Genomic DNA, 14,283 nt, shown 5'->3' with positions numbered 1-14,283 from the left:
GGGTGGGCGGGGCATCAGAACACCCTGGGGGGAGGGAGGAAGCCTGCAGCCCACAGTGGAGCACAGTTGGGAGTGCACATGCTCAGATGCACACATACCTGTTTTTGTATATACATGTCCTCCTCAGGGAAATACTCAGGGAAATTTGGCCTCTAGTATGTCAGGGGGGAATGGGGAATAGTATCACTGGTGCAGATAGTGAAGGTCTCTGGAGTTCAATAGTATTAGAACTTAGGTGCAGTTGCCTCCTGGGGGAGGAAGTAAGACTACTTAGTGGGAAGACAAAATGAGTGAATCCCTCAGAGAGAAGACTATCTCCATGTGGAGTCACCACTACCAATTCCTGCCCTGTCTGCCTCCAGCTCTGACCAAGTCTTCTCTCTTCCTCCTCTTTCATGTCTTCCTTGCCATATAATTCCTTTCTAAGACTCAAATATCACCTTAAATCTGACAATCATCTTAGCTCAGTTTTAATTAGTTCACTCCATCTCCCCCTAAAAAATCCTCCTAACAGATTCTCTCTGCTCTTGGGAAAAGAAACAAAACCTTTTATGGCACCTACAAAGTCTCTGCCAGGTAAGCTCCCGGCTCACATCCAGTTTCACACTGTGCCTAAGGCCATGCTGGTGCCTTCCTACATTTCTTCATTAGCCCCAGTTGAGGGGAGAACCCCTTGTCCACACAACCCTAGCTTGTATCATGTTTACCTTGGAAGACATAATACTTTGCCCGCAAGATCAGGAACAAACAAGGATGTCAGTGGTTACCACTCCTCTTCAGTACTACACTGGAAACTGGCTTTTAGGCACAAAAACCGAAAGGCATCCAGACTGGGAAAATAGTGGAAATATCTCTACTTGCAGATGAGATGATCTTGCATGGAAACAATCTTAAGGAATAAACTGAAAAACTATTAGAATAAGTGAATTTATTAAGATGATAGGATATAAAATCCATATATAAAACTTGACTCTATTTCTATGCACTAACAGCAAAAAATCCAAAAATGAAATGGAAAAAAAAAAATCCCCTTTATAACACATCAGAAAAGAATACTTAGGAATAAATTTAACAAAAGTATGATTCTATTTATGTGAAATGTCCATAACAACCAATCCAGATTGATAGAAAGTAGATTGATAGTAGTGGTCTAGGGCTGGGGGAGGGGAAATGGGAATGGTACTAATAGGCAGATGATTTTTTGGGAGGTGATGAAAATGTTTTAGGTTAGCTTATGGTAATGTTTGCACAACTCTGAATATATTGAAAACTGTTGAACTGTACATTTTAAATAGGTAAATTTTATGGTATATAAATTATATCTCAAGGAATTGCTTTATAAAAAAAGTAAAAGGTGAGGTTTTCACAATTCTGTGTGTAATGTACAAAGCTGCTCTCCCCGCCCTTTCCGTTGCAGCCATTTCCCCGCCTCCCAACTACTTGTCAATCTGTGAACATTCTAGCTAGCTACTGGTTCATCAGTCAGCTTGCAAGAATCCTCCTCTGTTATTGGTCCCCTGTAAGCCCGCCAGGATTTTAAAGGTAGCTTCACCGCCATCTTCTCTCTTGCTTTCTCTTCCCCTGACTCACTTTCTTTCTCCTCCTCGCTTTTCCACTCTCTCTCTAGCGCTTGCCCTTTCTCGTTCCCTTTCTTTTCCTCTCATTTTCTCTCTTACCCTGCAGGGAGACACTCTGTTTGCTTAATATTTCCCGTGTCCAGCGTGGTTTCCGTGAGATTCCTTACACTGTGAATGTACTGAAAACTATTGAACCGTACATTTTAAATGGGTTCATTTTATGGTATATAAATCACATCTTAGTGAAGTTGCTTTTTTTAAAAAAAGTAAATAGAATGGGCCCCTTTAGGTGGTACAATGCATTGCTAAGCCCTGGAGTGGCCTCACTGGCTTGTATGTCAGGCACTGCTGGGATTGTCCCAGGCCCAGGTCAGAGTGGAGGTGGGGAGGATTATTCAAACACCCATCTGCCCATAGCCCTGCATGAACTTTGATCCCAAGGCGTCAGTGGTTACTTCCTCAGGATAAATGGCTACTACTGGTCAAAGCAGAAAAGGAATTACCTGGGTCCTGTGTAGACCCAAGGCAACAGCTGGTTTGATTGTCTTAGGCCAATCTGCTACTATGCTGGAAACACAAGGCCATTAAGCACTTGGTTGAATGGAGTTCACAGCACTCTACAGCTGGAGGTGGGAAGGCCAGGGCAGTTTTGAGACAAGTGTATTCTGGGTAGCAAAGGGTCAACTGGGATTTGGAGGAGGAGTGGATGTGTGGGTAGAGTTGGAGAAGAGCTCTGCCTGTTGCATTAGGAATGGATGCAACACTGAGGTCAACCTGGTCTGGCTCTTCCCTGTGACTAAGAAGAGATGCAAAGTGCTCCAAGAGGACAGCATCTTCCCGAAGTGAACTACAGACAGAGCAGGAATCTCCCATGGCTATCTTGCTCATTCTCACACCTGTCTACACTCTTGTGAGTATCAATGCATGGGATGTCTCCTGGGAGCCCCTGTCTTAGCTGTCTGAAGTAGAGACAAATCTACTTTTAGCTGGGCTTGCTCAGCAGCAGGCATTTTCATAGATGTTGCTTTACTTAACTCTCATGACACTCCTGTGAAATGACTGGTGCAGGTTCCTGGGGTTCACTGGTCAACATGGTAGAATACGCATAAGGTTCCTTGAGCTCCAGCCACACTAACCACTCTGGCTCATAGATCTGGTCAGGCTCCCCCAGCCTGTCCCCCAAACCCCAAAGTGGCATGGCCAATTCCTGCTCAGCCTCCAGAGCTCATTTCAACTACTACTTCTTCACATCCATACAAACGCCCTACCATTTCTGCTCATAGCCCATGTGTCCTTGAGAGCAGGGTTCTGAATGTATAGTGACTTGTGTAACTATGAGGCTAACTCCCTGGGAAGATGGTAGGCACCACGAGGCAGGGCCTGATACTTTCTGTGTTTACCACTGTGGTCCCCAGTCCTGGGAACACAGTGTGGTGCAAATGTATGCTCTGATAGAGTGACAGGGTAAAACAGGAGAGGGACATTGGACCCAAACCTTTTTCTAATTCTAACCAAGCTTTTCAGAGAGCTTTCAACAGATTCCCTACTGTATGATGTACAGAGCAGTGTGTGCTGATGAAGTGGTAGCAGTGCACAATTCACCATGCTGGGGACCTCCAAACTAGTGTAGGACACAGTCCACCAGAACAGCCATTTTCCCAGCTCTCAAAAACCCAACAGTCTCAAAAACCCAATTCCCTTTCTGTCACTAGGTGGCGATCCTGTGTAATTAATAATGAGACAAAATGGCTCTCAGCAAACTGCCAGAAATTGATTAATAAGGACTTTTAAGCACCAGAGGCCTCCACTCCCAGTCGAGGAGACTGGCCAACTCAGTGAAGAAGAGATTACAAACCTTCTTACACAGCAAACAAAACCCTCATGCCCACTGAGCTGGAATGGGCTTGGGCCAGCTTGTGAGAGCCTATTGTTCAAACTTTCAGGAATTTTGTGAAGCAGTTATTAAACATGGTCATTATTAAAAAATAAATCTTATGAACTTACAATAGAATATGTTATATTAAAAGGGCAATAAATACTTATGATTCATCCTTTCCTAAATATTTTACTTCTGTCTATGTTCTTGAAGTTATTCATGGCTATTACTGATGTGTGCTAGAAATCCCGTGTAATGGTGTGCGACTGCCCATCATTTCCCAGGCCTGCTCAATGGGGGCCATGCTGGTAGCTTGAAGTTGGCCACATGTGAATATCTAACCACAGAAACTGGCAAATGTTACAACTCAGGGTGTTTTATCCTAAGTTTCCATTGTTTGTCAGCACACTACGGTACCCTTTCAATAACCCACATTCATTCTGGCCTAAAAATTGTTTGCCTACATTTGTTTTGTACTAACTATGCAAGATTTAAATAATTTTGACAACTCTGTTATTTTGTGATATTTGCATTTCTAATAAACCTCACAGGATTAAAAACTGTGCAATAAAAACAATTCTTTCATTGGGGAAATGGGGGTTGCATCAAGAATTTCAGACTCATAACAATTATTATTTCTGTTGACATTTCAAAAATAAAAGTTTATATATGTGTGTATATATATGTGTGTGTATATATATGTGTGTGTGTGTATATATATATATATATACACACATACATATATATTACTATATAGTTATAAAACTATACATCTCTGAGCAAATCCAGTGTTTCATTATATGTCATTTTTGTACAACACAGTTTACTTTTCCTACTACTTGATCCATCATTTCAACCAATTTGTACACTTTCCACTTTGTGTCTCTTACCCATTAACATAAACACAGAAAGGCGCTGAACTACAGCAACTTCTTTTTGCAGGAGGCCCCCCCCGCCCCAAGCGGGGCATTAGATCTCAAATGTGATCACCTTACAATCTGTAAGGTAAATAATATTTTCTGGTGAATGATGCATATTACATCTGGTTTGCTTCATGAAAATTTGCACTGTAAAGTACATGCTCCATTAGTGACTGGGGAAGACCAGGCAATGCCTAAATGACCCTAAATGACATTGAATTTCTCCAAATTGAGGGTTACTTAATTCCCTCTACCCTGGTCATGTCCCTCACTTCTCATGGGAAGTGGTTATTATGGTTATTGGAGCTAAGATGTTCGGTTAGAAATATGGAATTGCATAAAGCAAAATAGGAATCTATGACTTTTATTTAAGTTGTCCAAATAGAGTTCTAGTGACTGTTGCAATATGATCAGACAACTCTGCTCGGCTGTCGGTCTGTGGCATAGAGAGCAGCACTGCTGTTCTTGTGCGTGTGCTGGGGAAAAAGGGTCTCTGCCTTGGTTTCATGGTGGCAGTCCATTTCCCCCCTTAAAGCAAGCAGTGAATGCCTGGAGCATAGAACTTCAGAGTCCAAAGCTTTCTGCAGGTCAGAGATTTGGTATTTTTGTTTTGTTTTTCCTCCTCCCTCTTTTTGGAGTCCGGGGAATAGAACCCAGGGCCTTGTACATGCTAGGCAAGCACTCTACCAGAGCAAAAACCTCAGCCCTTGGATACTTGAGGACAAAGCCTCTAAGCCAGGGAATACCCACTTCTCAATTCTGGTAGAATATTAAAATTTCCCTGCAAGACTAAAACAGATGAATAATGGCAATGAAACAAATGTAAAAGAATTTTCTGGCTTGGGTTGTTCCTTAGTGGTAGAGCACATGACCAGCATGTGTGAAATCCCGGGTTCAATTCACAGCAACTTAAAAAACTGAAAACAAAACCAAATTCAACTGCATTGTGATGTATAGTGTACAAAGTATTTATTTAATCTTTAAGAGAACCCTAGGAGTAGATTTTAAAATTATTATCTTAGTATTACCTCTACTGCATGGGAGCATACTGAGGCATAGGATGACTAAGTAACTAAACGACAAGCATCAGATATCACACAGAAGGCACGTGAGAGGCTAGGAATGTGGCTCAGTGTTACAGTGCCTAGAATGCCTAGAATGCAGAAGGCCCTGAGTTCAATCTCCAGCACAACAAACCAACAAACAAACAACCTCAGTAAACAATCTGATGAATAAAATAAAAAGGAAAAAATGTAACCGGACTCACACCCAGTTCTTGCTATTACAAACCCTCACTCTCCCATGCCCCCATGCCATCCTTTTTGACCTTCCAAGATGCTCCCAGGCTCCTGGGTGGGTATGTCTTGTCTCTGCCAGGGAGAGCTGGGACTAGGCTTTCAAATATCAACTCTTTGTTGTGCAGATGTGAAATATATGTCTTGAAATTCCAAGAAGAAAAATAATGGCATTTTACTTCATTGGCTCTCCAAAATATGCTGTTCCAAAAGGTTGAATCTATAAACATTACTGGAAATGTGGGAATGGATGCCAGGAATTCCTAAACTCCATGTCTGCCTGGGCCAGGTTAAGGCTGCTGCTCCTGTAGATTACTGGTTGAAAAATACTGCGACTGGACGCTTGGTGGAAATTTTTAGCACTTTGAAAATATGACTCCATTAGGAGAGTCTTGACAAGAGACATACAGGCAGCATTTAAATTTTTCTGTTGACCCCAGCTTTGTGGTATGGCCAGCAGCCCTAAACTGAGCACTTACAATATTTTTCTGTTTCCCTAACTTGAGTTGAATCAATCTCTGGAGTATCTTGAAATTTCCTGAAGTTATCCTTTCATGAAACAGACCACAGGATTAAAAAGAGGAACAGACATTTCCACTCTGGGTTTTAATGCTTCCAATAATGAACTGCAGGTAGATTATGCACATTAGGGGGGGAAAGTTGCAAAGCACTCCTGAAAGGGAGCCTAAGAAGACAGAGCAGAGCGAGCAGGCTTTCATGTGGCTGTTGCCTAACCTCTTCTCTTTCCTTTAGAATCAAAAAAGATATCTGACCTGAATCAGACTTTTCAGAAGCTATGCTAAGGGACTGGAAGATAATGATTGCCTCTGCATATCTCCTTTTGAAGAATGATGATAATGACAAAGACAACAATGGCTGCATGTGCATAAGTATTGCAATACAAGGATGCAGAATGCAGCTGGGATGAGAATAAATTTAGTGAAGTCTGCACGTCTCTCCCAAAACAACTGACTGAACCAAAAATAAACTGATACTTTCCTGAATTAACCTGAGGTGCTAATTAAATCATTTGATTTTATCCATATTACTTGATCAAAAAGAAGTGATTGCATATGCTAAATATATCCATAAAGAAAAGTGCCTTGATCCCAGTGGCTTGGGAGACTGAGGCAGGAGAATCATGAATTCAAAGCCAGCCTTAGCAATGGTGAGGCACTAAGTAACACAGTGAGACCCTATCGCTGAATAAAATACAAAATAGGGCTGGGGATGTGGTTCAGTGTTTGAGTGCCCCTGAGTTCAATCCCCAGCACCCCCCCCCCAAAAAAAAAAAAAATACAAAAAGAAAAAGTACATTGAGGGGAGGAGAGAGAAAGGAAAGATAGACATATGATGTGAAAGCCCAGGACAGAAAAACTACAGTAATCTTATTTAGGAACTGATAAATTCAAGGTGACTCTTTACAATTTTGATGTAAATAGGAAGACTCATGTTTATGAGGGAAAAGGGACAAAACTCAGGATACCAAAATTCCCATGTGCTCCAACAACCTCCAATGGAATAAATGCAATTAGTGTTTTCTTGGCAAAGAGTAGAAGCTGTTAAATTTAGGTAACCATGAGGCTTCTGAAATGCCATGTCTACAGACCCTGACAACATCAGAAACTTTTAATTTTCACATTTATACGTTTTAGAAAATAAATACTAAGACAGAACTCAGTCTTTGACCGAGTTACTATTTTCTAAGGAATGTCTACATGGCAGACTGAAGTGTATAAGAGGAGGCTTGCTAGGATTCTTGAAGCTATTGGACTGAGCATGCTTAATAATAAGAGTTTTCTGCACAACAGTCAAGAAAATGGAACTGCCTAGTGGATGGTTGTCAAGGTGTTCTCTCCTTCCGGCCTCTCATAGCCAGTCTCCAAGACAGAACTGCCAGTGCTTGGTCTTCAGGCCTGAAGGTGGTAAAGGGTTAGAGAAGACTAAAACAGGGAACCACACCGCTGAGGGCTGGAAGGGAGCAGCCTCGGTTAAGACACGATGTTCCTAAATTGCCTACTTTTGGCTGACAGATGCTCCCAGCTGGCCCATATGCAAGTCTGTAACTTGCAAAGCAGGCTGAAAAGATGGTCCTATTTGCCAAAACCAAAGTGTGTAGGAAGCTAGCAGGCAGAGCTAAGAGATTTGGTGCATTCTGTTCATTGCTTTTAATTCCTTGCCTACTTTGGGAAACCAAACTGGGTCTAGGAGAAATCATGTGACTATTTTAATGATGTTCTCCATCTGAATAGTATGGGTGTGGGTTACAGAGTGAAAAATCCCATTACCTTAACAGCATACTTTGCACCTTTATAGGAACCTCTCCTGGCCTTATCAATCAGATACTAGTGCAGCACTGGCACTGCATGGGAACTTGGTAGATATGTAAATTCTTGGACCCTACCCAGACCTATAGATATGGCCCCTGGAAGTGTGATGGTAAGCCTTCCAGGTGATTCTGAATACTAGAGTTCGAAAACCACTGCTTTAGACTAATCTAATCAGGTAAAACATGGCCATTAGAACTGGTGGGATAACTACTTACCCAGGAGTGGGGGAAAGGAAGTGAAGAAAAAGTGTATAGAAGCGAGAGAGCACACATACTAGGAAAGGTTGGTGCCCACTCCCCCAGTGGTCATCGTGGCACTAGGAATTGAACCCAGGGCCATTTTATTTTGCCACTGAGCTACGTTCCCAGCTCATACCCCACTCCCTTTTTTGAGATAGGATCTTGCTAAGTTGCTGAGGCTGAACTTGAACTTGCAATCGTCTTGCCTCAGTCTCCTAAGTTGCTAAAATTACAGGCATGTACCACTGTGCCTGGCTCTGATGGCCATCTTTATTATGTAACTAAGGTGTTTTCCAAACTGTGACCCAAATGAGGTAATGACATAAGACTTGCTAGGGTAAAAGGAATACCATGAGAGAACCTGGTGAAGTTTCCATCATCTTTGTGGTCTTTAGGAGGAAGTGTCCATATCAGAGAAAATATCTAACAGTACCGGGTGGAGGAAGGAGCTATTGTTTCCATCCCAGTCCAGGTCTATTTTGTACACAAGTCTCCTGATCACTTAAAACTTCTTCACTGTTCTATCTAGAGACATGGAAAGAACAAAAAATGGAAGTGGGCATGAGGGAAGGGAAGAGTAAAAAGGTGTGCTGAAGCAGGTCATTCCCTGGATTCAACCATGCAGAGGAAGATTCCTTAAAGTTACTTGTCCAACTACCGTGAGATAATGGTTATCTCATCATCCTCAAGCTATAGTTGACTGAGTAGTCTCCCACCTGCCAAGTAACATGCTAAGTATTTTATGTGTATACTTCTTCCCACAACCCAGCAAGCTTGATGGTGTTACATCAACATACAAAGTTCAAGGAGGTTAAGTAGCAGGTGCAATGTTTGATAGGAAATAGAGGCTAAAATAGTATTCTCTCCCAGGTCTCGCTTCCCCCTTCTCTGTCATTTGACAATATTACTTACAACCTAGGTGGTGATTTCCACACACCCTGTGCCTAAGTGCTAAGGCACTCCCTGTATCTCAGGACAGCTCACCCTTAAGCACCTGGAATGTAGCTGGCACCAAAGTCTGGTGTTCCCTTACTAGTTTTGCAGATAGGACCTAGTCCTATCCCGGTGACTCCACAGGACATGTCTACGCTCACATTTACACCATGCATCCTTTGCATATCCACGCAGAGTTCTAGAAATGCTTGCCTCCTCAGCCTCAAGAGTCTGAGTTCCTCTCACAGCTCTTTGTTTTCTTTTCTAGGAAGACAGAGAGGCTCTCATGCTGAGGCCATGAAAATCAGTATTCTGAAACATCCACATTTCATAGGATGCTGCAATGCTATTCTCAATGTTGCTAAGACTCTAAGCAATTATGTTTAGGCAACTGCAGGCACAGATAGAAGTCAAAAATCCCATTACTCCTCAATTGTGTCAGAGAGCCATGAGTGGAATCTCAGGGTTGAAGGGGACCCGTCTTCTGATGTTTCTAGTCTCCACAGAATGAAAAGCGTTGTGAGCTATCAACTTGGCTGCAGTTTTAGAAATGTCAGCCAAAGCTCCAAAGCCTTGGGTCATGAATTACAGCACTTGGGTGGAAAAATGAACTTCAGAATCATTCATTGATGGCCTAGAGGAGTCTCTGAACCCTTGGCATAATTAGTGGAGATAGAACTTGCCAGCTTCACCCTTAGGCGATGGCAGTCTTACCCGGCAGCACCCTGGTCTGGGACCTTGAGGAAATCCAGACTCTCAGGTGTCTGTGACACTCGGTCGGAGCCCGTGGACTGTTGCCGTGGCAAGGGTGGGCGGGCCATGGAGGTATACAGGCTTTTTTGATTGGACCTCTGGTTTCCAGGAATGTGGGGATGTGGCACAAACTGGTTTTTGATGATGCCATTCTGATGGTATCCTACAGGAAAAGAGAAAAAAAAAAAAAAAAAAAAGCTTAACAGTTTTGATTCTTTCCCAAAAGGTTTGCCAAAAAATTACATCCAGCTACTAGTGAAGGGCAAGTGACTTAACACATCAGTTTTCCTATGGAGAGTACTATTGCCAAAATACCACATTTAGATTTAATGCATTGGCTTTCTTCTGAGCCAATTACTGAATTCTGGTTAACAAATAAAATAGTATAACTTAAGGTATAACAATGTGAAAGAGCTAATAATATGGAGTAAATGTCCAGGAAGTGCATGGAATACTCAGCACATGCTTGTCAAATTTGACAATAGAATCCCCCCAGATGTTCAGGGTTTCAAAGTCCACAGTCAAGGAAAGGTAGGCTTGCAACTAGCTGGCAGACATGGCCTGGAATCTAAGAAAATTATGAGGCTGTGACTCAAGAGGGCAGGCCTGCAGCTGTTTAAACAGCTGGACATCGATTTTCAAGGGGTCTGTCTTGTGTGTCTTTGGCAAAAGCCTGCTGTGTACGGTGGAGGGAGCACTATATACAGGGAAGGGAAATGTGACCACCCAGTTGGATCAATCCAGGGGGAGCAAGCTCTCTTAGCCAAATAGCAATTTTTAGTAAAGATCACACAAATTGCATTAGCTGAGAAGTAATGGATATACTATAGTGATGGGCTCAAAATCATAGGTCTCAGCTGAAAGGGGCGTCATTCTACACCTTGTATGAGGAAGCCTTTAGGTCTTCTACATGACAGATCTGGGCAGAGTGAAGAACAAGACGTCCCAAGACCCACTTGAATAAGTTGCACCATGATACCTCTTTCAACCAAATTGAGAGAACTCGTTGGAGCCAGTAGAATGACCCTTCATTTATAAAGGGTTTAGGTGTTCAGTTCTGGCTCTTAATACTGTATTGATCTTGAGCAAGATAACTGGTCTTTCAGAGTATCAGTTTCTTCATTAAAGAACAAAGAGAGCCAGGCACACATCTGTAATCCCAGTAGTTCTGAAGACTGAGGCAGGAGGATTGCAAGTTTGAGGCCAGCCTCAGCAACTTAGTGAGGTCCTAAGCAACCAAGTGAGACCCTGTCTCAAAATAAAAAATAAAAAGGGCTGGGGATGTGTCTTAGTGGTTAACTGCCCCTGGGTTCAATCCCTGGTGCCCAAAATACCCCCAAACCAAAAACATACAAACAAAAAAACAAAACAAGGAGACTGGTGCAGAATCCACTTGATCGCTTCCATCTCTGACATTCATTTCCCTTTATCTTTATATCTTTCTTATTGCAAAGTGGAAAAGTGTGCTGTTTCCCTCCCCAGTAATAACAGATAGAGTAGAGTTCCTACTTTGAATGACAGTTTTCTAGGGTGGAGCTTTAAAGAGTATAGCTCTCCATCCAGCCCTTGCCATTCCCTCCCACCCACCTCTCGGGATGGATCAGAACTAGGCCTGTGGAGGCAAATGATCTTCCCTCTTCACTTTACCCAGTAAATGGGATTTGAATGGGCTCCCATAGTTATCCGAGGATGGGGAGGACTTCAAAGCCCACTTAATGCCAAAGAGCCGAGGAAAGCAGAGAGGCATGTCAGAAGGGGATGTGCCCCAGGGCAGTGACCCTCAAAGTGGGTCTAGAGATGGGCAGGTTTATGTGTAGCTCAGCACCCACTTGCTCACAGTAAGTTCAGAAATGAAGAATAACATGTAGAAACATCCATGGCAACTTGACACACATATCTTAAGTCTCTTGGATCTAATAACAAAAAATTCGTCTTATATTTTAAGCTTTTATAATTCCTTTATTCTACAAATACATTTTCATTATTTCTTATAAAAGTATGGTGATGAACTGGAATTAAAAAAAAAAAACCTATGAAATTAAAAATCTTGGTCCTTCACTTTCACAGAAAGTTTGAGAAATGGTGATCTAATGAATTCAGGTCCAATCACTCATTTGACTTAGGAAAGCTGGGAAACCAAACTTTAAGGTCAAATGTCCTGGGGCCTGATTTAGCCTGAAAGACTGCTTTGGACAAACTAACCAAAGTAAAGGAGATTTCCAGGACCAGAATGCTATACTGGAGCCAGTGCACAAGTAGCAATATAATATTACTATTGCTTCTCTAAGTTTCCTTCTAGTTTGGTTTTTCCTCAAACCTAAAAAAGGGCAGGGGCAGCAGCTGGGCTGAGCAGAAAACAGACTCTGAAAGAGAACAGGTTTCTCATTGCCAGGCCCCAGTGTCCATAGCTTAGCGTACCACTGTGAGATTTCAGAGCAAGAGACTGAAGAATTGCTTTGTAATGCACATCTTGGACAACAGTATAAATAGGATTCTCTTCTCTGGGATGATTTGTCAAATGTGGACCTAAAATAACCTTTCCAGACTTAAAATCCTAAACTAATATCAAACCCCTGGGAATAGTATTTTATGAAATGAACTTTGTGAGTGAAGGAGAAACATTTTGTGAATTTTGAAAGTGCTATTCAAGGGGCTGGGGAGAGAGCTCATTGGTAGAGCACTTGCCTAACAAGTGAAGCACTGAGTGAAAATCCTCAGTGCTGGGGAAAAAAAGGAAGAAAGAAAGAAATCTCTTCAAATACAAAGCAGATTTGTAGGGGGCAAAAAGTCTTAAATTTATTTAGGTTCAGAGTTTATTGATCTGCAAGTTGTTTTTTATTGTTTAAAAAATAATAAATATAAATCAAGGGCCCACAAAACTTTTGTAACTATTTTGTAACTCTCCCAGATATTATTTTATTTTGGGGAACAGGTCTCCTGGATTCTTTCTAAGAACAGATTTTTTTTTTCTCTCTCTCTCATTCAAGAAGCTGTAACTCATTGCAAAACACCATAGTGGTATCTGGCTAATGCTGGGTGGTAGCTGTGGGATGATACCACACAAATTCCTTTCCCATAAAGGTAGCATCCTACATCTTAAAACTGACAACACTGTAGTTATCATAGACAGCAACTGCTCTCCTCTCTCTCTCTCTCTTATAGGATGTTATTCCAAAGGGAGCAATGTGCTAGGTGATGACATTCAGATTGACTATTCTGCCAGTTCAGCCTGAGTCTTACTTCTCCTGAATTTTGGGGTCACAAATAGGGCCTCTGTATTGGTAGTAGTACATCTGATATGGAGACAGCCTATGGCTGATTAGTACATTTATTTGCTAATGGGTTTCTTTCCAAGTATATTTATAATTAATGGATCCGGAGTTAGTTGTCTCAGTCTCAGGCGCATGCTTGGCTTACCTGGGGGAGGAGGAGCGGCTCTCATTGGGTAGTTGGCATTCTGAGTCCCACTGGAATACCCTCTGCTTTGGATGGTGTTCCTTCTGGTAGGACCTGATATAAACAAGAAACACAACATTGAAATCAGTACTATTGTTTGGTTTTATGACTCTGGATGGTTCTTTGCCTATGGAAAACGTTTGAGAAAGTTGGAATACAGATCTCAGATTTGCAGAAGATTGGATGCAGTGGAGAAGGGAGATGTGATGGAAATCCTATGCTGGTAGCTATTGAAGAGGAAGGGGCTGCAGGGTATGTTTATAGAGGTACAGTTTTTAAATGTTAGAGACAATGACTTTTCAAAGAGAGACTGATAATCTCACAAAAATGATTCTAGTTTGTAGACTTTGAAGAAGGGATTAGATCTTGAGTCTGCCAGCTCCTGTCTGCACCCTTCAGCGCAACTCTTTGCTCACTCTGTCATTTCAGGTTTGGAGGCAACAATGGTTTCCCACTGTTCCTTTTCCCTGTTCCCTTAACCCCACCCTCATCCTTTTATTTAAAATTCTCTGCAAAAATCCCACCAAAATGTGTTTTCTGAAAGTAGTTAAGTGATATACAGACATACACCAACATTTTCCACGTGGCCATAGACACATAAAGGTATCACAATATGTTTCTGCGTTGTATGCCAGAGTATATGCCATGCAAGTGTACCTTTGTAGACGAAACGGATAAAGTTTTATGTATGAAACATTCTTCACTGACTATAAACATAAGCTCGATTTTAGAAAAACACGTACATATGTGAATGCATAGCATATATGATTATTCTATGCTGTGCCCTGTAAGTTTATAAATATCGAATTATAAATGGAAAAAGAATCAAAGGCCAGTGAAGGAGTTAGGCTTGAGGTAGAGGTAGAGTGTGCATGTGTATGTGCGTGTCTTCTAATGACGTGCT

General features: G+C 41.9%; 1 protein-coding gene across 1 annotated transcript in view; it reads right to left on the bottom strand.

The window, feature by feature from the left end:
- Positions 1 to 14,283, bottom strand: part of Myo1e (myosin IE) — a 188,536-nt gene that overhangs the window by 8,237 nt on the left and 166,016 nt on the right. The window contains exons 25-26 of the mRNA XM_047538322.1: positions 13,341 to 13,433; positions 9,885 to 10,086 (exon numbers count right to left, since the gene is read on the bottom strand). Of these exons, the coding sequence (XP_047394278.1) occupies positions 9,885 to 10,086; positions 13,341 to 13,433 (295 nt within the window). The remainder of the gene's footprint in view (positions 1 to 9,884; positions 10,087 to 13,340; positions 13,434 to 14,283) is intronic.

The sequence above is a fragment of the Sciurus carolinensis genome, chromosome 2 (genome assembly GCF_902686445.1).
Source record: "Sciurus carolinensis chromosome 2, mSciCar1.2, whole genome shotgun sequence".
Classification (NCBI taxonomy): Eukaryota; Metazoa; Chordata; class Mammalia; order Rodentia; family Sciuridae; genus Sciurus; species Sciurus carolinensis.
This window is presented reverse-complemented; position numbering and strand designations above follow the sequence as displayed.